Source organism: Trifolium pratense, linkage group LG6 (assembly GCF_020283565.1).
Source record: "Trifolium pratense cultivar HEN17-A07 linkage group LG6, ARS_RC_1.1, whole genome shotgun sequence".
Lineage (NCBI taxonomy): Eukaryota > Viridiplantae > Streptophyta > Magnoliopsida > Fabales > Fabaceae > Trifolium > Trifolium pratense.
In genome coordinates this window covers 8,556,426-8,574,035 of record NC_060064.1, presented here as the reverse complement: position 1 = coordinate 8,574,035, position 17,610 = coordinate 8,556,426, and the positions used below count along the sequence as shown (strand labels likewise).

General features: G+C 30.0%; 3 protein-coding genes across 5 annotated transcripts; 2 read left to right on the top strand and 1 right to left on the bottom strand.

Moving 5' to 3' along the window:
• The first annotated feature begins 177 nt into the window (after positions 1 to 177).
• On the top strand, positions 178 to 2,861 carry LOC123891189. Its single transcript, XM_045941033.1, has 2 exons — positions 178 to 514; positions 2,290 to 2,861. The coding sequence occupies exons 1-2, from the start codon at positions 241 to 243 to the stop codon at positions 2,442 to 2,444; spliced, it is 429 nt and encodes a 142-aa protein (XP_045796989.1). The 5' UTR covers positions 178 to 240; the 3' UTR covers positions 2,445 to 2,861.
• Positions 2,862 to 3,272: 411 nt separating this feature from the next.
• On the top strand, positions 3,273 to 5,743 carry LOC123888491. Of its 2 annotated transcripts, XM_045937568.1 has the most exons (7): positions 3,279 to 3,635; positions 4,091 to 4,162; positions 4,402 to 4,451; positions 4,555 to 4,702; positions 5,126 to 5,212; positions 5,295 to 5,381; positions 5,473 to 5,743. In XM_045937568.1, exons 1-7 carry the CDS (start codon positions 3,528 to 3,530, stop codon positions 5,521 to 5,523), a joined length of 603 nt encoding a protein of 200 aa, XP_045793524.1. In that variant the 5' UTR covers positions 3,279 to 3,527; the 3' UTR covers positions 5,524 to 5,743. The 2 variants fall into 2 exon arrangements, with proteins under 2 accessions (XP_045793525.1, XP_045793524.1); XM_045937569.1 differs by lacking the exon at positions 5,126 to 5,212 and having other exon boundaries at positions 3,273 to 3,635.
• Positions 5,744 to 5,850: 107 nt separating this feature from the next.
• LOC123888490 (eukaryotic translation initiation factor 5-like) lies at positions 5,851 to 8,798 on the bottom strand. 2 transcript variants are annotated; one of them, XM_045937566.1, is made up of 2 exons: positions 8,543 to 8,798; positions 5,851 to 7,732 (listed from the first exon to the last, which is right to left on the bottom strand). In XM_045937566.1, exon 2 carries the CDS (start codon positions 7,401 to 7,403, stop codon positions 6,084 to 6,086), a length of 1,320 nt encoding a protein of 439 aa, XP_045793522.1. In that variant the 5' UTR covers positions 7,404 to 7,732; positions 8,543 to 8,798; the 3' UTR covers positions 5,851 to 6,083. The 2 variants fall into 2 exon arrangements, with proteins under 2 accessions (XP_045793522.1, XP_045793523.1); XM_045937567.1 differs by having other exon boundaries at positions 5,851 to 7,750; positions 8,543 to 8,795.
• Positions 8,799 to 17,610: the final 8,812 nt, after the last annotated feature.

The following is a 17,610-nucleotide window of genomic DNA, read 5'->3' as shown; positions in this document are numbered from 1 at the left end:
TTTTATTTTTTTATTTTTTTTTAAATATAATAATTATTTCCTAACTATGTATTTTTATTTTATTTTATACTTACAACATTTAAATTTATCAAATATGTTAATTTCATTCTACCAACTTTTCGACACTAAATTATCGGTTTGAAATAGGAGAAATACTTTAATTTCATTTTGTACTTGCAACATTTAATTTCATTCTATTGTAATTTTTGTTATCGCTGTTCCCATTCCATCCATCCATCGATGGCTCTTTCATTTTCTCACAACAACCCTCTTCTTCATCTTAATGGGAACAAAACTCATTTTTCTTTTCAATCTCAAACCACACTTTCATCAAAAGCCAACATAAATTGTACACACTACTTCCCCCAATTCCCATCTATTCAATGTTCCAACTACAAAACCAGCAGCAGCAGCAGCAGCATCAACCTCAGAACTTGCAAGAACTGCAAAACCCAATTTGACCCTTCCCTCAACCACCCTCTTGCTTGTCGATTTCATACTGCCCATTTTGGAGGTACCCCACTTTTTTTCTTATTTATTTATTTATTTATGTATAATCCATTGTTAAATTTTCAATCTTGAACACCAATATTTTGATGCATCAATAATTGATGAATATTATAAAATTGAGATTCTTAGTTTATTTATCTTTTATTAATTCAAGTGTCACTAATGAATTTTTACAACCGTCCCTAACCGATTCGAACTCAGTAAGAGGTTACACGTATAAGCTCTTACCATTGAATTAGCACATTGAGTTAGCACCTCAAGTGTAGGATTCTTAGGTTTGAGTGTAGTTAGTTACAAAGGAGGAAATGATGAAACTCAAGAGAGTGGTGTTTTATACCTAAGATATTGTTAGACCATGAGAATCTTTTTGCTTAAGTGAATTGGTGTTTTATGCACCAATTCAGTAGGTATTTTTCGGAAGAAAAAAAATCTTATTGAAGACGAGTTAGTGTCGATTTTCTTAAATTATTATGTGTTTGTATACTTGTCAGAATCAGTGTCATGTCCAGTGTTTGTGCAAGTATTTCTTAGAGAAATAATCCATCCGGTCTCGTATATAAACAAAGATTCATTTTTCAGGTTCATTGAATAATGGATGTACTTTCTGCACCTGAAAAAGGAATCTTTGCTTATATATGAGATCAGAGAGAGTACTTCCTTGAAAAGCTTTCAGTGTCTTGATGAAACCTGGTCAAAGAATCCTCAATATATATTACCCTGGAGTAATTTACATTGATCAAACAAACATAAGGAAATGCAGTGATGCAAAAATAGTTGAAATAGTGGTATAAACTTTCATCATTATATAGGACAAGAAGTATTACATTTTAGGAATACTTGATTAAATTTGTTCATGAATATAGATTCGAGGCCTTTTTGACTCACGAGGCATGAAAGTAATCTGTCTCTTTACATTATGCAGCTCTGGATGTTCTTCATGTATTGGATGTAATTCTAGTCAATTATCTTATTAGAATGAAATGAAAAAACATCGTAAAGACAACTTTAATTCTGCGGGGAAGGAGGGAGAAAAATCTTATGTAGAGCCTATGAAAAGGGCAACATAATTGTATTCATGAGGCAGCACTTATGATATTAGAACTGATGCCTAATTGACCTTGTGATTTCAATCTTAAACTGTGTTTACAGCAGCTACAAAATGTGGATTCTTTTACTTTTATAGAACCATAAAATTGATTACAATAAAGCTGGGGTTAACAAAGGATCTACCCTATGAAATGTTAAGAACTAAAGCTTGAGATATTGGTACAAAATGTATACCATCATATAAGCTTTGTAACCAAACCTTAAACTTAAACACACTAGGTAGCTCAGTCGGTTATATGGATCAAACGAGGTCATAATGCTCTATCATGAATTGTGTTTCTAGCCAAACCATTGTCATCTAAGTCTTTATTAATAATTGAGTTAAATATTTAGTCCCTATAAAATATTCATTTTTTAGTTTCGTCCCTACAACATAATTATCCATTTTTAGTCCCTACATTTTATGGAAACAAGATGTTTTTGGTCTCTCTAAAGGTACTAGAACTATCCTATTTTTATAAAAGGTGGAGACTAAAAATAGATAAATTTTTTTTTATAGGAACTAAACTCGAAGGGACTACTACAAATATATTAACCTTAAATAGTTTCAATTTTGTCAAATCATCACATTGATGAAAATTTGTGAATTTGATATGGATGATACTAATTTGCATTTTTATTAAGATATAAGTTGGCAATGATTGTAGTTCTTTCTATTTTCCTCAACCACAGGAGAAACTAAGAGGAAGTTTGAGAGTGTGCATGAAGGGGGAACCATGAACACTCCTGGCTCTGGCAAAGTTCTTCAGTATTGGCATTGTTGTGGATCCGAAGATCCATTCGATCCTGGTTGCACTGCTTCTCCTCACTCCTCATATGATGACTGATTTAGATCGCATGAATCTGTGATTCGCTTTCTCTGTTGAAGATTCTTTTTGCTAAATATAATTTCTGAACTCTTGTAAAAACAAAATCCTGACTCAATAGTTTCTGAAATATGGCTTCTTCTTGCAAACAAGTATATGAGATTGTTTTGAATAGTATATTAGATTGTTTTCAACCTATGCAAGTCGAAAGACACTGTCGAACACTAAATGTGAACTATCTCCCAACCGGATTAAAACACCCGAGTAGTTTTATCCTTTTATATAAGCATACTCTTCAAGGTGGTGTAAATTGGAGTTGATTCTTTGTTTTAGTTGTTTATTTATTTGAACATTGTGAATGTTTGTTAATTGATTTGAAGGGAAATAAAAGGGAAAGTGTTGGGAAGTTTGGTATTTGAAGGAAGGTTTTGACCACAATATTTGGACAACCATTTATTTAATTCATTTGCCTGAAATTTTTAGGACTTCTAGTTTGTCTTTTAGAATTAATTAGAAGTTGATATGTTTGATTTTCCTACGCGCTCTTGTGTAGATTCATTGGGTTAGGTTTATGTTCCGCCAGTTTTTGTAAATATCTTCTTTTTTTTAATAATAAGGAGATATATGCAAAGGATGAGGGCAAAACCTGCTTTGTCTCCTAATGCCTCGATGCTCCTCGCCTTATAAAAAAAATTAAATAAAAAACTTTGATATTCCAATACTAATATTCCTTCATTTAATTGAAGGAAAGTTGAGTTTTGATCAAAACATTTGAAGTTTGGTATTTGTGTTTGAATTTCAGTTTGTTAAACAGTATACCTTCCTTGTATATGTGGAAGTTCCTTTCTTCTGTTACCTTTTTCAAACCTACTACCTTAGGCAAACACAACAAAAAGCAACTACTCACACCATGTCTATGATGAATGAAATAGTTCAAAGTTCTAAACAAAATATTTCCTATTGCTCAAGGTTTTGAGATTAGTTTGGTTTTGTTTGTTGATAAGCTACATCAACATATTATATCTTAAGGAAGTTATTATTGCAACAAATTACAACTCTATTGTCAAACAATGTTGATGTGATTTATTTTATTTTTTTCATAAAATGGATGAGTCATATCCTCCTAATACATTGGCACAATGTCGAATATGTCATGATGAAGATGAAGACTTAAACATGGATACACCTTGTTCTTGTTGTGGCACATTGAAGGCAAGAAAAATCTCTTGCTCCTTTTCTTTCTTTTGTGACGATGAAATTCGTTCATTAACAATGCATGACAAATATAGGTACAAATAGATTGAACAAACTGTCTATAGCACTAAGATATTATTATGTGCTCGTATATGTCCTTTTGCTAGTTTGACTTGATTAAGTGTCAGTTTGGATTGATTTATTTGAATTGATATAGTTGCTTAAGTATTTGTGATGTTGTTTGAGAGAATGTATAGATACCGTTTATGATATAAGCTTATGAAGAAAAAACGTATAGCAATAGCATATATGAAAATTGTTTAACTTTATTTTATCTTTTGTTATATGTATAACTTTTGCACAAACACTTATGTGCTAAACATTTAATTGCTAAGCATTTAATTAATTATTTTTATCCAAACATGTCCTAGATTAACAATTTTAAGTTGACTCTTACTTTTGATCCATTGTAGCATGCACATCGAATATGTGTTCAAAGATGGTGCAATGAGAAAGGTGATACTACTTGTGAGATTTGCCAACAGGTATGCACTTTTTTTTTTTGGTATACACGAAATGACAAAGTCATCATAAGCTCATACACACAAATGAGGGAGCCGAGGTCATAGCATCTGGCTTAAGAATTTCGAGATTTTTTTGCCAATTGAGCTATGCATTTTGTTATTGTCTTATTCAACATTTGATCATTAATATCATCATCATAAGTTATTCGAATTTGTGGAAAAATGCTTAATTTTCTTCCCCTTTATTTGCTTGATTCCAGCAACTTAAGGGCTATACTGCTCCTCCACCAGCTCCTTTATTCCACTATGGGTATATATTCATTATTAGTTGGTTATTCATATCATAGTGTTTTTTATATTTTGATTTCATTTTCTATGGATCAAATGATGATAGAATATGTTAATTATCTCAGGGGCAATTGGGAAATTCCAAGAATTGGTCTTAATAATAATCAGTTCATAACACTGTTTCCTGCTAATCATGAATTCATGGACCCTAACTTTGAATTTTCAGCACCCTCTACAAGGAGCCTCATGTTCTTCCGCATTGTTGCCATTATTGTAATTTCCGCTCCATTTACATGTGTTTTACTGATTTGGATTCTCTGAGCGTAGAAATTCCACGCATTCACATAGTCAATCGCCCGTAATAGTTCTAAAGCCGATTTACCGGATTTAAAATTGGACTCGGCCAATATTGACTCAATGACTCAACTCTTCATTATGTCAATGTGTGGAATCTCTATTTGCAGATTCTCTTTCTTCAAAGATTCCATGCATTTACACAGTTAGCAATTTAGAGTTGTTAGACTTAGATTGAGATAAACTCTAATTTCAAGTTTTTTTTAGAGATGATTTACCGAACTTACAATTAGAGTTGTCCACCAATCTTTTATTCATCGACTCTGATTTGTTGACTGCGTGAATTTAATTTCACTTAACGATTGATTTCTAAAGATTGCGAACCATATATATCTATTGCAGTTTATTGTTCTGCTTGTTTTACGCCATACACTTCCAATCATATTCATACTGAATGGAGTAGGAGAGTATTCCTTAACAGTGTTTATGGTAAGAGAATAAAGGTACATTTATAATGGAAATATATATGCATTAGTCCAAAAAAAATATTGATTTCTTCAATGTATTGCAGTTGCTAGTGTGGGGAATCACTGGATTAATTGTACCAGTGTATATAATGGTAAAAGCTATTACAACTATCCAACAACTTCAACACCAGGTTAACAAACTTCAATTTTATAGCCTTTTAACATTTATTTTTTGTACTATAATGTTAGTATTTTTAATGCATTTATATTTCTTCTACACAGGAGCGAAATTCTCTTGTGCAATCTCAGTTGCGTGTAATCCATATTCAGTGATTCTATCATCTACTTCAGATGAAAAATGGCTATGATGTTAAACAGAAAAGAAGATACTCCGAACTAAAGAAGACATAAATTGATGAAGAAATCGATGTAATTCCTCATTTGAAAAAGTGAATCAATGAACTACTACTATGTTTCTCCTTGTTGTTTAATGTAGTTCCATCAAACTCAATGTCAATCATTGGATTAATTTATCAGTATCTTCATCCTTTAATTAATCCTTAAATCAATAATAATAATAATAATAATAATAATAATAATAATAATAATAATAATAATAATAATAATATGTTTGATAATCATAATAATAGTACGGAAGAGTTCAATAAAAACACAAACACACATCACAATTCCATGTTTAAAAATCAAAAGAGGACACTATGGAAGAGTCTCATCAGAACAATAACTTAACGAGTCAGAAACAAAGGCAAACACCACAATTTAAAGTTTTAAAACAGAACACAACGACACAAGGGAAAACAAGACCCTTTTTATTCAAAATAAAAGACACGACCAAAGCAACAAACGCAAACAATCCCGGACAGCACAGCACATTACTCTTCCTCGGACTCTGATTCTGCACTCTGAAGCCACTCAATGAAGGGTTTAACGTTCTTCCAAATCTGAGAGTTCTTGTTATCGCTTTTCAGCCCTTCTTGATACCACTGCAATATGTGCTCTTCCTCCAACGCATCAGCATCGTAAAGTGCCTTCAGAACCAGGGCAACCTCCTTGAGTGCAGAGGAAGTGGATTTCAAAGAAAATTCCTCAATTGCACGCAGCAACAGCAGCGGCATAGCCTCTTCCTCAGCAACTGCAGCAGCAAGGTAGTTCTTCTTCTTGATGGCTTCTTTTGCAAACCCTTTCTCAATGTCCCCAAATAGGGCTTCGTACAGAGCACTCATCTTTTCTTGTGGAGAGACAGGAAGTGAAGCCCAATGGGTCACCAATTCCTTGGCCGAAGCACCATTCTTCAAATCAGCTTTGAGTTCACCAACCAGAGTCTTGTAGTTCATGGAGTTACCATTACCAGGATTATCACTTACCTTAGTGGCTGCTTTCTCCTTCTCTGGTTCAGGTTCAGTTGTGGAGAGCATGACCATATCAGCCGTCACAGCACTTAACTGTTCTTGGATTCGTTGACGAGCAGCCTCCAGTGATGTGTCTGTTTGCCATTCAACATCATCTTCATCTTCAGCATCGTCCTTCTCATCAGTTGGACTTCGAGTAGGAGAAGAATGATCTTCATCGGAGCCATTTTCTTTCTTCCTTGAAGAGCTTGATTTTGTGGTGCCTTCCTTAGAAGTTACTTTCTTCTTGACGACCTCTTTCTTCAGTTTTTTCAGCTCCTCATCAGCTGCTTCGCCTGCCTTCAGTCTCTCCTTCTCAGCTCTCCTCATGGCCTTCTTGTCTTTGGAACCTTTCTTTGTTTCTGGTGGGTTCTTAATGATGAAAGTAGTAAGCTTGTCTCTCATATCCACGTCAGACACAAAACCACAAGCAGCACATTTCATCTGGATCATTTGATTCTTGGTAATTATGATCTCAGTTTCAGGATTTCCACAACCATAACACTGGACATATTTCTTAATGAAGTTCTCAAGAAGACCAGCAAGTTTTGCAGTGTCGTGTGCTCCGTTGACATGAGAAGTCCCAGTTTTCTCATCAAATTTTGACTGTGCTCCAAGTTCACAACCAAAATACTTTGTTGTGTAAGCAGCTGGCCTTGCTAAAGCTTTTGCAATATCAACCATATTGACAATATTTGTTTTGATGCCATTGCCTCTGCCCTCAATTTTGGTAATCATTCTAGGCATCTTATACCTGTAGAAGGCATCATCGCTGTTGCCAGCACCAATGTTCTGTAAGGCCATGATGAATTAAATGCAGGAGGTCGCAGAGAAACAGAATAGAATATCACAGTTAGTAACGTTGATCTGCTGTTAAAGATCACAAAGACTCTCCTTCAGAGATTGCGGGAGGCTGCAAATAGAAACAACAGAGCTCAGTATGTTCCTGGTATGGGGCACGATGCATACAGCTGAGTTTTCTAGGTATCGGCTTGTTCTTTTTCTTAGAAGACCAAAAACACTCTTTAAGCAACTCAATTGCTCCCAAATGGATGGTTTCCTGTTCAAACATGAAAGAAACTTCAACGTGCACCTTCACCTCGGAATCTGCTACCGCAGAACTAGCAGGAATCCTGAACAACAACCAGAATCTAACATCATTTCAGTTACAACAGTAAAAAATTTGATCTTAATAACACTTCCAATAGACAACAATATAACGGCAGACAAAAGTAGTTAAACCACAACATGAATGCCAATTAATGGCTGAATAACAAACACAAAAACTATCGAATACAACAATAACAGAACTACTTCATAATTATTGCAAACATATAAATTTCCAAAACCTGAAGACAAAATTGCAATATTTCTCGAAAGCAGCTTGCAAATAGATTAAATCATTTAAGCATCTTACATTTAATATCAAATAGAACAACAAACAATAATAACCAAGCCTTAAATCATTAATGAACACAGTAATCTGTTACATAAATTGGGGGATGTCACTTGTCTCTATAAAAAAACATTTGAATGTAACATAGACGTAAAACCTAAGCATTCCTATAAAACATGAAAACCTAAATCTAAAAAACAGATCAAGTTCAATCCAGATTAAAAACATATGAAAACAAATTTAAACCTAAACATTGATTATAACCTAAACCTAAAAAAAAACTTATAAATCCAGATTAAAGCATATATCAAATCAAACAACTCAAAAAGACTTAATTAAAACCTAAGCATCCATGGCATATATAATCTAACCCTAAAAACACAAAAACAAATAACATAATACAAATTCTGAATCCAAATACAATAATCACAAGTTTAACGGAAATTCGGCAAACAAAACAGCGCAATTAGATTAACGTAAAAAATATTCAGATCTCAATAATATATTATCGAATAGAATAAAAAAGGTTAAAACAAAGAGATGATACCTGCAGAAGAGATTGAGAAGAGATAGTGGAGGCGATAGGAGGCGCAGCGAAAGTGTGTTTGTGTGTGTTTGAGATGAGAAGGTGCGGTGCGGCTCAAAACAATACAGAAACGGATATTTATAGCATACACCAACGAATGCATACCCTTGTGCTGCGTCAATATTTTTTATTTATTTTTTTATTTATTCTGTTTTTATTTGCTGTCTAAGGCTCTAGAGTATTCTTTTCTTCTCTCCCAAATATGTTAAATTATGTCAAAATTGTTATGTAATTTCAAATTTTTGACTAAATATTTGTATGTGGTGGGTCCTTCAAAAAAAAATATTTGATTTGGGTGGGATTTTTTTTTACTAAATTTTATTTTTGAATATTTATACCTAAATTCTTAGATACTTTAAAATATAGTTTTTGAGGAAAAAATTATTTATATTAAATCAAGGGAATAATACAAAATCCATCTCTTTTTGGATGATGGGGAGAATACAAAAAGGTCCAGAGTTGGGCCAATCTTTGTTGGGCTCTTGTTCAGCCCAAGATGCAAGGATATGAACAGCTTGGTGAAAATTTTATTTTCTACCCCTACAATTAACCCTCTACCCCTACATATTTAAAAAAATGCCCATTTTACCCTTATTTTATTATATTTTTTATTTTTTTTTTCCTTGTCAATTTCTAACTTTTCCGATCAGCTACATGGTTTCCGGTTTGTTAACATTTACCGAAACATTTTTCAAAGTGTTCTGGTTTGTTATACCCCACATGATATTGCTTAAAATGTTTTCCGGTTTGCAAAAAAAAAAAAAAAACATAAATAAAACTTTATCGGAAAAATACCTTTAATCTTTTCGGTTTACATGTTTTCAAGAACTCTTAATTTTTTTGTTTTTTTTTTCTTTTCTTATTCCTTGTTGATGTTGTTGTAACTTGTAAGCAATTGAACCAAAGTTGCACCATTGCTCCTACGCAAAACAACCAAAACATTCTCATCTTCTCTCAATTTAAAGCTATGTAAAACGGAACATGCTTCAATCTCACTAGACAATTACAAGATTCATATTAATTTAGAAACTCATTACAAGCACTCTAAGGTTCAATCAAATATTCAGATTACAAAGCTAAAGAAATTGAAAATAAACAAGAGTGAATCTTCTTTAACATCTGAATTCATAGAGGCTTCTTCCTTGTCTCTTAAGAGCATAAATAAAATCCATGGCGGTAACCGTCTTTCTCCAAGAAGATCTTCAACACTGCTCTGGTTTCTTCATAGATCAAACGACTTATTCTCTTCACACCACCTCTTCTCGCCAATCGACAAATCGCCAGCTTTGTGAGGCTTTGTGATTCCCTGGATGTTGTCATGAAGAACCTTTCTGTGCCTTTTTGCACCTCCTTTCCCACGACCTGACATTTTCGCAAGAAAATTTGAGAAGAAAATGAATTTGCGAAATTGGGAAATTAGGGTTTGGATTTGAATTCGAGTCAGATCATCAAAATTAATTTGAGTTTGATGAAATTACAAAACTCCAAAAGGAAATAATCATAATCAACTACAAAATTAAACTCATAGTTGTTGTTGGTTGCTCAATTGGTAACACAACACTTTGTGTTTGAAGATGAAAAAGAAACTTAAGAAAGTGTTCTGTTGTGGATTAACATTTTACAAACCGGAACATTTAACAAAGTTCTCCGGTAAAATTTTGCAGCTGTTTTAACATATCAGTACACTTTTAATATATCAAGCACATTTTAATTAACATACCAACACACTTTTAACATACCAACACATTTTAATATAAGAGTAGAATGATAATATTTTAAAGGAAAATGCTAAACAGTGCCCCCGAGGCACTGGTTAAGGATATCAAAATGGAAATTTTATCTTGGAAATTGTGAGTTCAATATCTTAAAGATGTAAAAAGTCATTATCTCTCATCATTAATTTTGTTCTTTCTTTCTTTTTTTAGTATGCTTAACTGTGCCCCGGGGGCACTGTTTAGCATGACCCTATTTTAAAATATGTTGGGGGTAAAGAGATAAATGTAGGGGTAGAAAAAAAAAATCCCAGCTTGGTTTCCATCTCTACACACTCATTCAAATTCTTAGATACTTTAAAATACTAGGAATAAACCCGTGCGTTGCACGGGTTCGATTAAAATATATAATTAAAATATTTTTATAAATAAAAAAATAATCATTGTGATAACTATAATCACATATAGTTAAATAATATATATTATTTTAAAATATGATTATGTTTAATATTAGTATATGAGTAAAAAAAAGTTGTTTAGAAATATTAGATTTTTTATTAATTTATATCGTAGTTTGTTTATATTTTAATGTAATAGATCTCTTATAATATTTCATAAGTTTGAAAGGATGTATCATTTTTTATTTTATTAGTGTAATCATATAAGATTTTAGTTTTCTTTATATGAGTTGCAATTTTATAGTCAAATGTCACTTTGTTTTTTATTTTTGATGTATTCCTTATTTTATTATTTTCAATAAGAGTTGGAGGCATACCTAATTATACTTGTAGACAATATTGCTCATGAGAAATGTTAAAATAAGTTTTGATTATAGAATATGATTCATATATGGTGGTTTTGCCTATTTGTTCCACGTGATCTCATTTTTTGAAAATTATGTATCAAATAGTGTATTTGCTTACTACGTTCTATGCAATTTAAGGTTCCAAATAGCTTATCTACTTACTCATCTCTCGTTCTCTTGAAGTTTATTCTCACTTATTCACTTGGTGAAATTTTATTCCAACTTTATTAGTCCCAATTTTTTAGTCTATTGTTTGGTTCACATTTATTTTTGCTTGGTCCTTTTGTTTTTGGTTTGTTTTTCTTTTACTTGGCGAGGTTTGTGTCTCTTCAAAATTATTGTTAGTTTTTGTCCCTCTTATTTAATATTTTCTTGAACATTTATTTTATTTTTTCTTATTATATTATATAAACTCGAATATTTGTTGTTGTTAATATATAAGTTTGGACGAAGATTTTATATATTTGAATTTAGGTTTAGTTATTTGGTTAAGGTAAAGAAAGTCTTATAGATGAATTTAAGATTTAACATGTGTCATCTTCTTATTTGCTTAAAGAAATGTCATCTTATTCTTATAAATATTCCACTATTTTATTTTCAGCCGTAACGTAAATAATATTTTAGAATATGTACTTAATTTATCCAAAAAATTATATTATTATGTAAATTAAATTAATAATTTTTGAATTATTGATGAATTTTAGTTGTGTGTAAATATGTTTAAATATATGCGTGATTATATTTTCTAAATATATGTAAATATATTTTAACATCTACGGTTTTAATAATTTCTAAAATTTATTTTGACAAATGAGCATCAACAATTTTTATTTAATAATTTTTGTCTTTTTTTAATTTAATTTAGAAAGTTTTTAGTACAATTCTAAGTGGGAGGAAAAAGTATTTAGCACAATTCTTTTCATCGATTCATTTTATGGTTGTAAGAATAAGATGACATGCGTAGATTAAAATAGGACCGTCTATTAAAATTCATATATATTCATATTGAACCATCCAGAATTAGGCAAATGTTATACGATAAATGCATGAAGATTATATATTTGGACAACCTCTAAGTCAAGTTGAATCAATATACTTCTTGCATGTATTACAATTATAAGAACCGCATGACTTGAGTGTCAACTACAAAAAAAAAACTTATTTTAATTTCTACTTTGTTTTTGTTTCTATATTTCTCTTGATCGAGATCAAGTAGATCACCTACACATTGTAGACAATATAATATTTAAAAATGAGACACATATTTATATTTATAAATTATTTGGATTGTCCTCTTTTAATTGAATTCCTCCAACATCAATATACCCTCGATCTATATAAATTTTAAGGCACTTCAAAATCAATAAATATAAGTCTCTTTTATCCTCTTCAACTTATTCACGTGAAAAAAATTAATTATATTCCTATTAATCAACAATTTTTTATACAAATCTTCTACCTTATATAAAATAATAAATGAAAAAGAAAATAAGAAACAAATAAGCTAAAACATTAGACTAATAAAATAATAAATGAAAAAGAAAAGTTGTCTAATTACAAACATTATATCAATTAAAAAAAATGATGGTTTACAAACTCCCATTAGAGTTAAATACACATCCTTACATGATGTGTCATTTCATAGGCTTTATAAGGAGCAAGGATGCAACGTAAGCAAAAATAGAAGTATGTTTTATCCTGTTCTCCTCCTTCACATGAAAAAATAGTCATATTCATATTAATCGATTCAACTCAAAGTTTAATTAATCATCGAACAAAACACCGGTTGATATTTAAAAAAATATCCAACCTAAAAAAGAAATATAAAAAATGATTAGAGATGTTCTAAACTCAGAGTAGTAGAAAAATTCCAATTTACAAACATATTAATAGGCAACTATCACATATATGTATATCAATTTCTTAATCAATCACATGTAGACATACTTGATATTCTAAGAGGTTAGACACTATCACCTACCAAGGACAAAAACCAATATACTTATGATGTAACTATATATATGCACACGATAGCTTTTAAATCAATTCAAGACACTATAATGTGTAACTTTAACATATGGAAGGTGAAGATGCATAACTTTTTCTCATGGAGATGTTAGACAAAGAAACCATAGAGTTTTTTTCCATGAGATAGATAAATTAAAATTTTGTTAAAACATAGAAGCTAGACTTCAATGTAAATTTACATATTCAATATGGTGGTGATAATTAGCTTTTGGGTTAACTTTATATAGAGCTTGTGTTTGATAATTAGCTAAATTTACATATTCAATATTAGTGTCTCCAAGAATTCTTTGTTTTCAATTGCATTAATAGGGAATTGTAACATACAATATATATTTTAATAATATATTGCAATGCAATTAATAAAACAATAACATGATGCATCGTTCCACCTTTCATTGCTTGCAATTCATTTTTGTCTCAATTAAACAACAATAAATTGTGTTAGTTTTTTTTTTAATATATTATTATTGCTTATTATTTATTATTAGAGTAACTCTATTATATGAAAGGCTTAACTACATATTTGGTCCCTTACGTTTATTTTAGGTTTCAATTTGGTCCCTTACGTTTAAAAAGTATCAATTTGGTCCCTTACGTTTATTTTAGGTTTCAAGTTAGTCCTTTCCGTTAGTTTTGTCACTTTCAACGTTTGAACAGTACACGTGTCACTGTGTCAAAGTGCCACGTGTCAGTCCACATATGCAAATTGACTGCCACATGTGACAAAATTGACGGAAATGACTAACTTGAAACCTAAAATAAACGTAAGGGACCAAATTGATACTTTTTAAACGTAAGGGACCAAATTGAAACCTAAAATAAACGTAAGGGACCAAATGTGTAGTTAAGCCTATATGAAATATGAAAAGGTTTTAATAGAGATCGAAACTTTTTTTATAGAGTGCCACATCCAATTTCTTTTGAAAATCCATCCAATTTTTGATAATTCTAATGGATATGTATAAATCGATATCGATAGTTGGTCCCTTTTAATTAAATTTTTCATTTGTCATTTAGGGACCAATTAACTATGAAATGAAGAGAATTCCAATAGTCTTAGACACTTTTTTTTTTTTTCTTAGTATTGAAAGAATATATTTTGTGGTTATATTGGTCCTTTTAATTAAATTTTTCATTTAAAAACCAATTAACTATGCAATGAAGAGAGACACACGTTTTTTTTATTAGTATTGAAAGAATTTCAATAGTCATGAATATTTTGTGGTTATATAAATCTTATATATTAGTTGGTCCCTTTTAATTTAATTTTTCATTTTAGTTAGTTGGTCCCTTGTGTAAGAAGTTATATAGTGATAATTTGATATATTGATAATTAAAATTAAAATGATTTAATTTAATTAAAGGAGATGATGAAAAGGTTTTTTAATAGAGATTGTAAACTTTTCTTATAGTATAAAGGTGATAAAAAAAATTTGGGGCCTAAATCCTTTACCAAAAAAATTATTTTTGGGGGTCTAAGTCTAGGGCTTGGGCCGCTTTACCCTTGGGCCGGCCCGTGTCTACAAATAAATAAAAAAGTTGTTTAGAAATGATATTTTTCATTGATTTATATCGTAGTTTTTTTTTATATTTTAATGTAATAGATCTCTTATAATATTTTATAAGTTTGAAAAGATGCATTATATTTTATTTTAATAGTGTAATCGTAGCTTTCTTTATATGAGTTGCAATTGTATAGTAAAATGTGGCCTTGCTTTTTATTTTTGATGTAACCCTTATTTATTTCAATAGAGTTGGAGGCATGCATATATAAATACTTTTATTTACCGCGTGATCTCGTTTTTTGAAAATTACATATCGAATAGCGTAACTGTTTATTTCCTTCTATGCAATTCAAGGTATCAAGTAGCTTTTCTACAAACTTTCCTCTCGTTCTTTTGAAGTTTCTTTTCACATATTGACTTGGTGGAATTTTATCCAGACTTTACTATTCCCAATTTTTTAAGTCTATTGTTTTTTTACATTTTTTTTGGTTGGTCATTTTTTTAGTATAACAGTTTTTTCAACACCCTCCACCTGTTCGATAGTACAAAGATTAAGAAATACTATTTTTCTTTTTTTAGTTTGCATGATATTATAAGAATTTAACATTCAACATGTCATCGTATTCTTAAGACTATCTCACTATGTACTCACTCATAACTATAATATCTCATCTCCTAAATACTATTATGCTTAGAGAGTAATTTAAATAATAAAATAGATAAATATAATATAACATTTTATATTACTTATTAAGATTTCTTTGCCTTTTATTTGTCAGAATTATTTAGCTAGTGGTTTCGTTTATCATTTTCACCATATGCTTAATTCTTTTTCTTTTCTATTTTGGTTTAATTTTATTTTTCTTAGTGAGGTTTATGCCACTATCCTCTCTTTAATTTGTTTGCATCTTTAATTTTATGTGTCTTTTTAAGCAATGGAATATCAAAATTAGTAGTTAAAATGTTGGTGTAATAAAAAAGTATAAATTGTAAAGTAGTGACTAAATTGCTACGCCACTTTTCATTCATCAATCAAACAAAATTTAAGGTAGATAGTGAGATACTTTTAATATTTGTCTTAGAAACTAAATGGAATCTTACGATTTTTCTTAGTGACTTAAATGAGTTTATTCTAAAAGTAATAAAGAAATTAAAATACAACTTAGCTCAATTGCAAACTTGAAAACCTTCGTACCAGCCCAATCCACTAATTTGAATCCTAACCAAGATGATTAAGCATATGAAAACACCTCTAACCAAGTAGAGATTAAATTCTTCCAAATTTGCTTCATACGACCAACTTGTATTACATTTCGAAATCTTCTCTATTAAAACCAAGTACCACTAAAAAAAAGTTAAGAAATTGCAATTATATATATTTTTCATTGTCGCAATGTTATTCTTGAATATACATTTCATTGCTATATTTGAAAGAAAAAAAAGAACCTATCCCAAAAACAATGAGGAAAATACATTTGAAAATAGAATTACATTTTTCCTTGAAACAATAAGATAGTGTAGTTGATTTACTCAAGAGTAGACATGACTTGATGAAATTACTACAAAGAAGGTTAGAAAACACAAAGAAGAAAAAAATAAGATTACAAAATATGAGACCATGGGCAAGTAGTGATGTGTGAGTATCAATATTTATAAAGACCATTGTGGTAAAACATACAGTTTTTTTTTATATATAATTATTGAAAGGAACTCCAACAATCATGAGGGTTAATTGTATAATATAATAATAATAATTTTGCAGTTATAGTTGCATCATATGAATACCTAAGGGTCAATCATAATTGTTTTTATTCCTTGTAATTAATCGTTTGATTGTTTTTTTTTTTTTTTTGATAAGCTAATCGTTTGATTGTTGATTTAACCTCTTGCAATGTGTAATAATATATTAATATGATTTATCTTGGTTTTTTTAGAAAATTAGATTATATATATTTAATAACAATACTAAAAATTATATATACATATAATTTATATGTACATATTTTAGTGACATATGGATATATTTTTTTTGTTTTTACGTATGAATGTTTTATTGATCCATATATACGAATTAAGTTTTTTATTTGGGCAAAAGTATATGGATATTTAGGTTACTCTTAATTATTTAGTCATTTACGTTTTCTATTAATCCATATTTATCATTTTATATATGCCAAAATATAGTCTTTTGGAATTATGGGGTTTTTTTTTTTTCTATTCATGTATTAATCATTTGACATGAAATTTAATTTGTGGAGGATAAATTTTATTTTAGATATTTTTAATAATTAAGAGAAGTTGGTAAATTTTCAATAAAAATATGGAATTTTTTTAGATGTGCCACATCATCACAATGAAGGCCTATGAGCAATTCAACATTCCTTTTACTAGTAAAAGATAGTTGGGTATTGGTACATGTAAAAAAAAATTAAAATTTATTTTAAAATAAATTAATATACATATAACAAGATATTGAAAAAAATTATAATATCAAGATATTGAATTTTGTCTACAATAAAAATATGACATGATAAAGTCACTGAGTTTGGTCTAGTGGTGAGGGGTTTGTGTAATAAGTTAGAGGTCGTCGATTCGATGCTCGGCTCCCTTGTAAACAAAGAAAAGAATAATAGTACGGGAGTGTTTACCTTATTTATATAGGTTAAATATGTTTATAGTCCTTACAAAATGACAAATCTTTAAATTTAGTCCCTCAAAAAAATTATTCATTTTTAGCCCCTATTTGCATTTTATAGGGACTATTTTGAGGGGCTAAAAATATTCATTTTTTTTAAAAAAATAAATTTAAAGTATAAATCTATATATATAATTCCTAGATAGTTCTCCTACTATTCATGTAAACCCTAATCCACTTAAACCAATGAATTTTTTTTATTTAGCCACGTCAGCCACTTATAATGCCACATCACTTCTCTTTACATCATTATCATCTCTAGACTCTATCCACTTTTATATAGA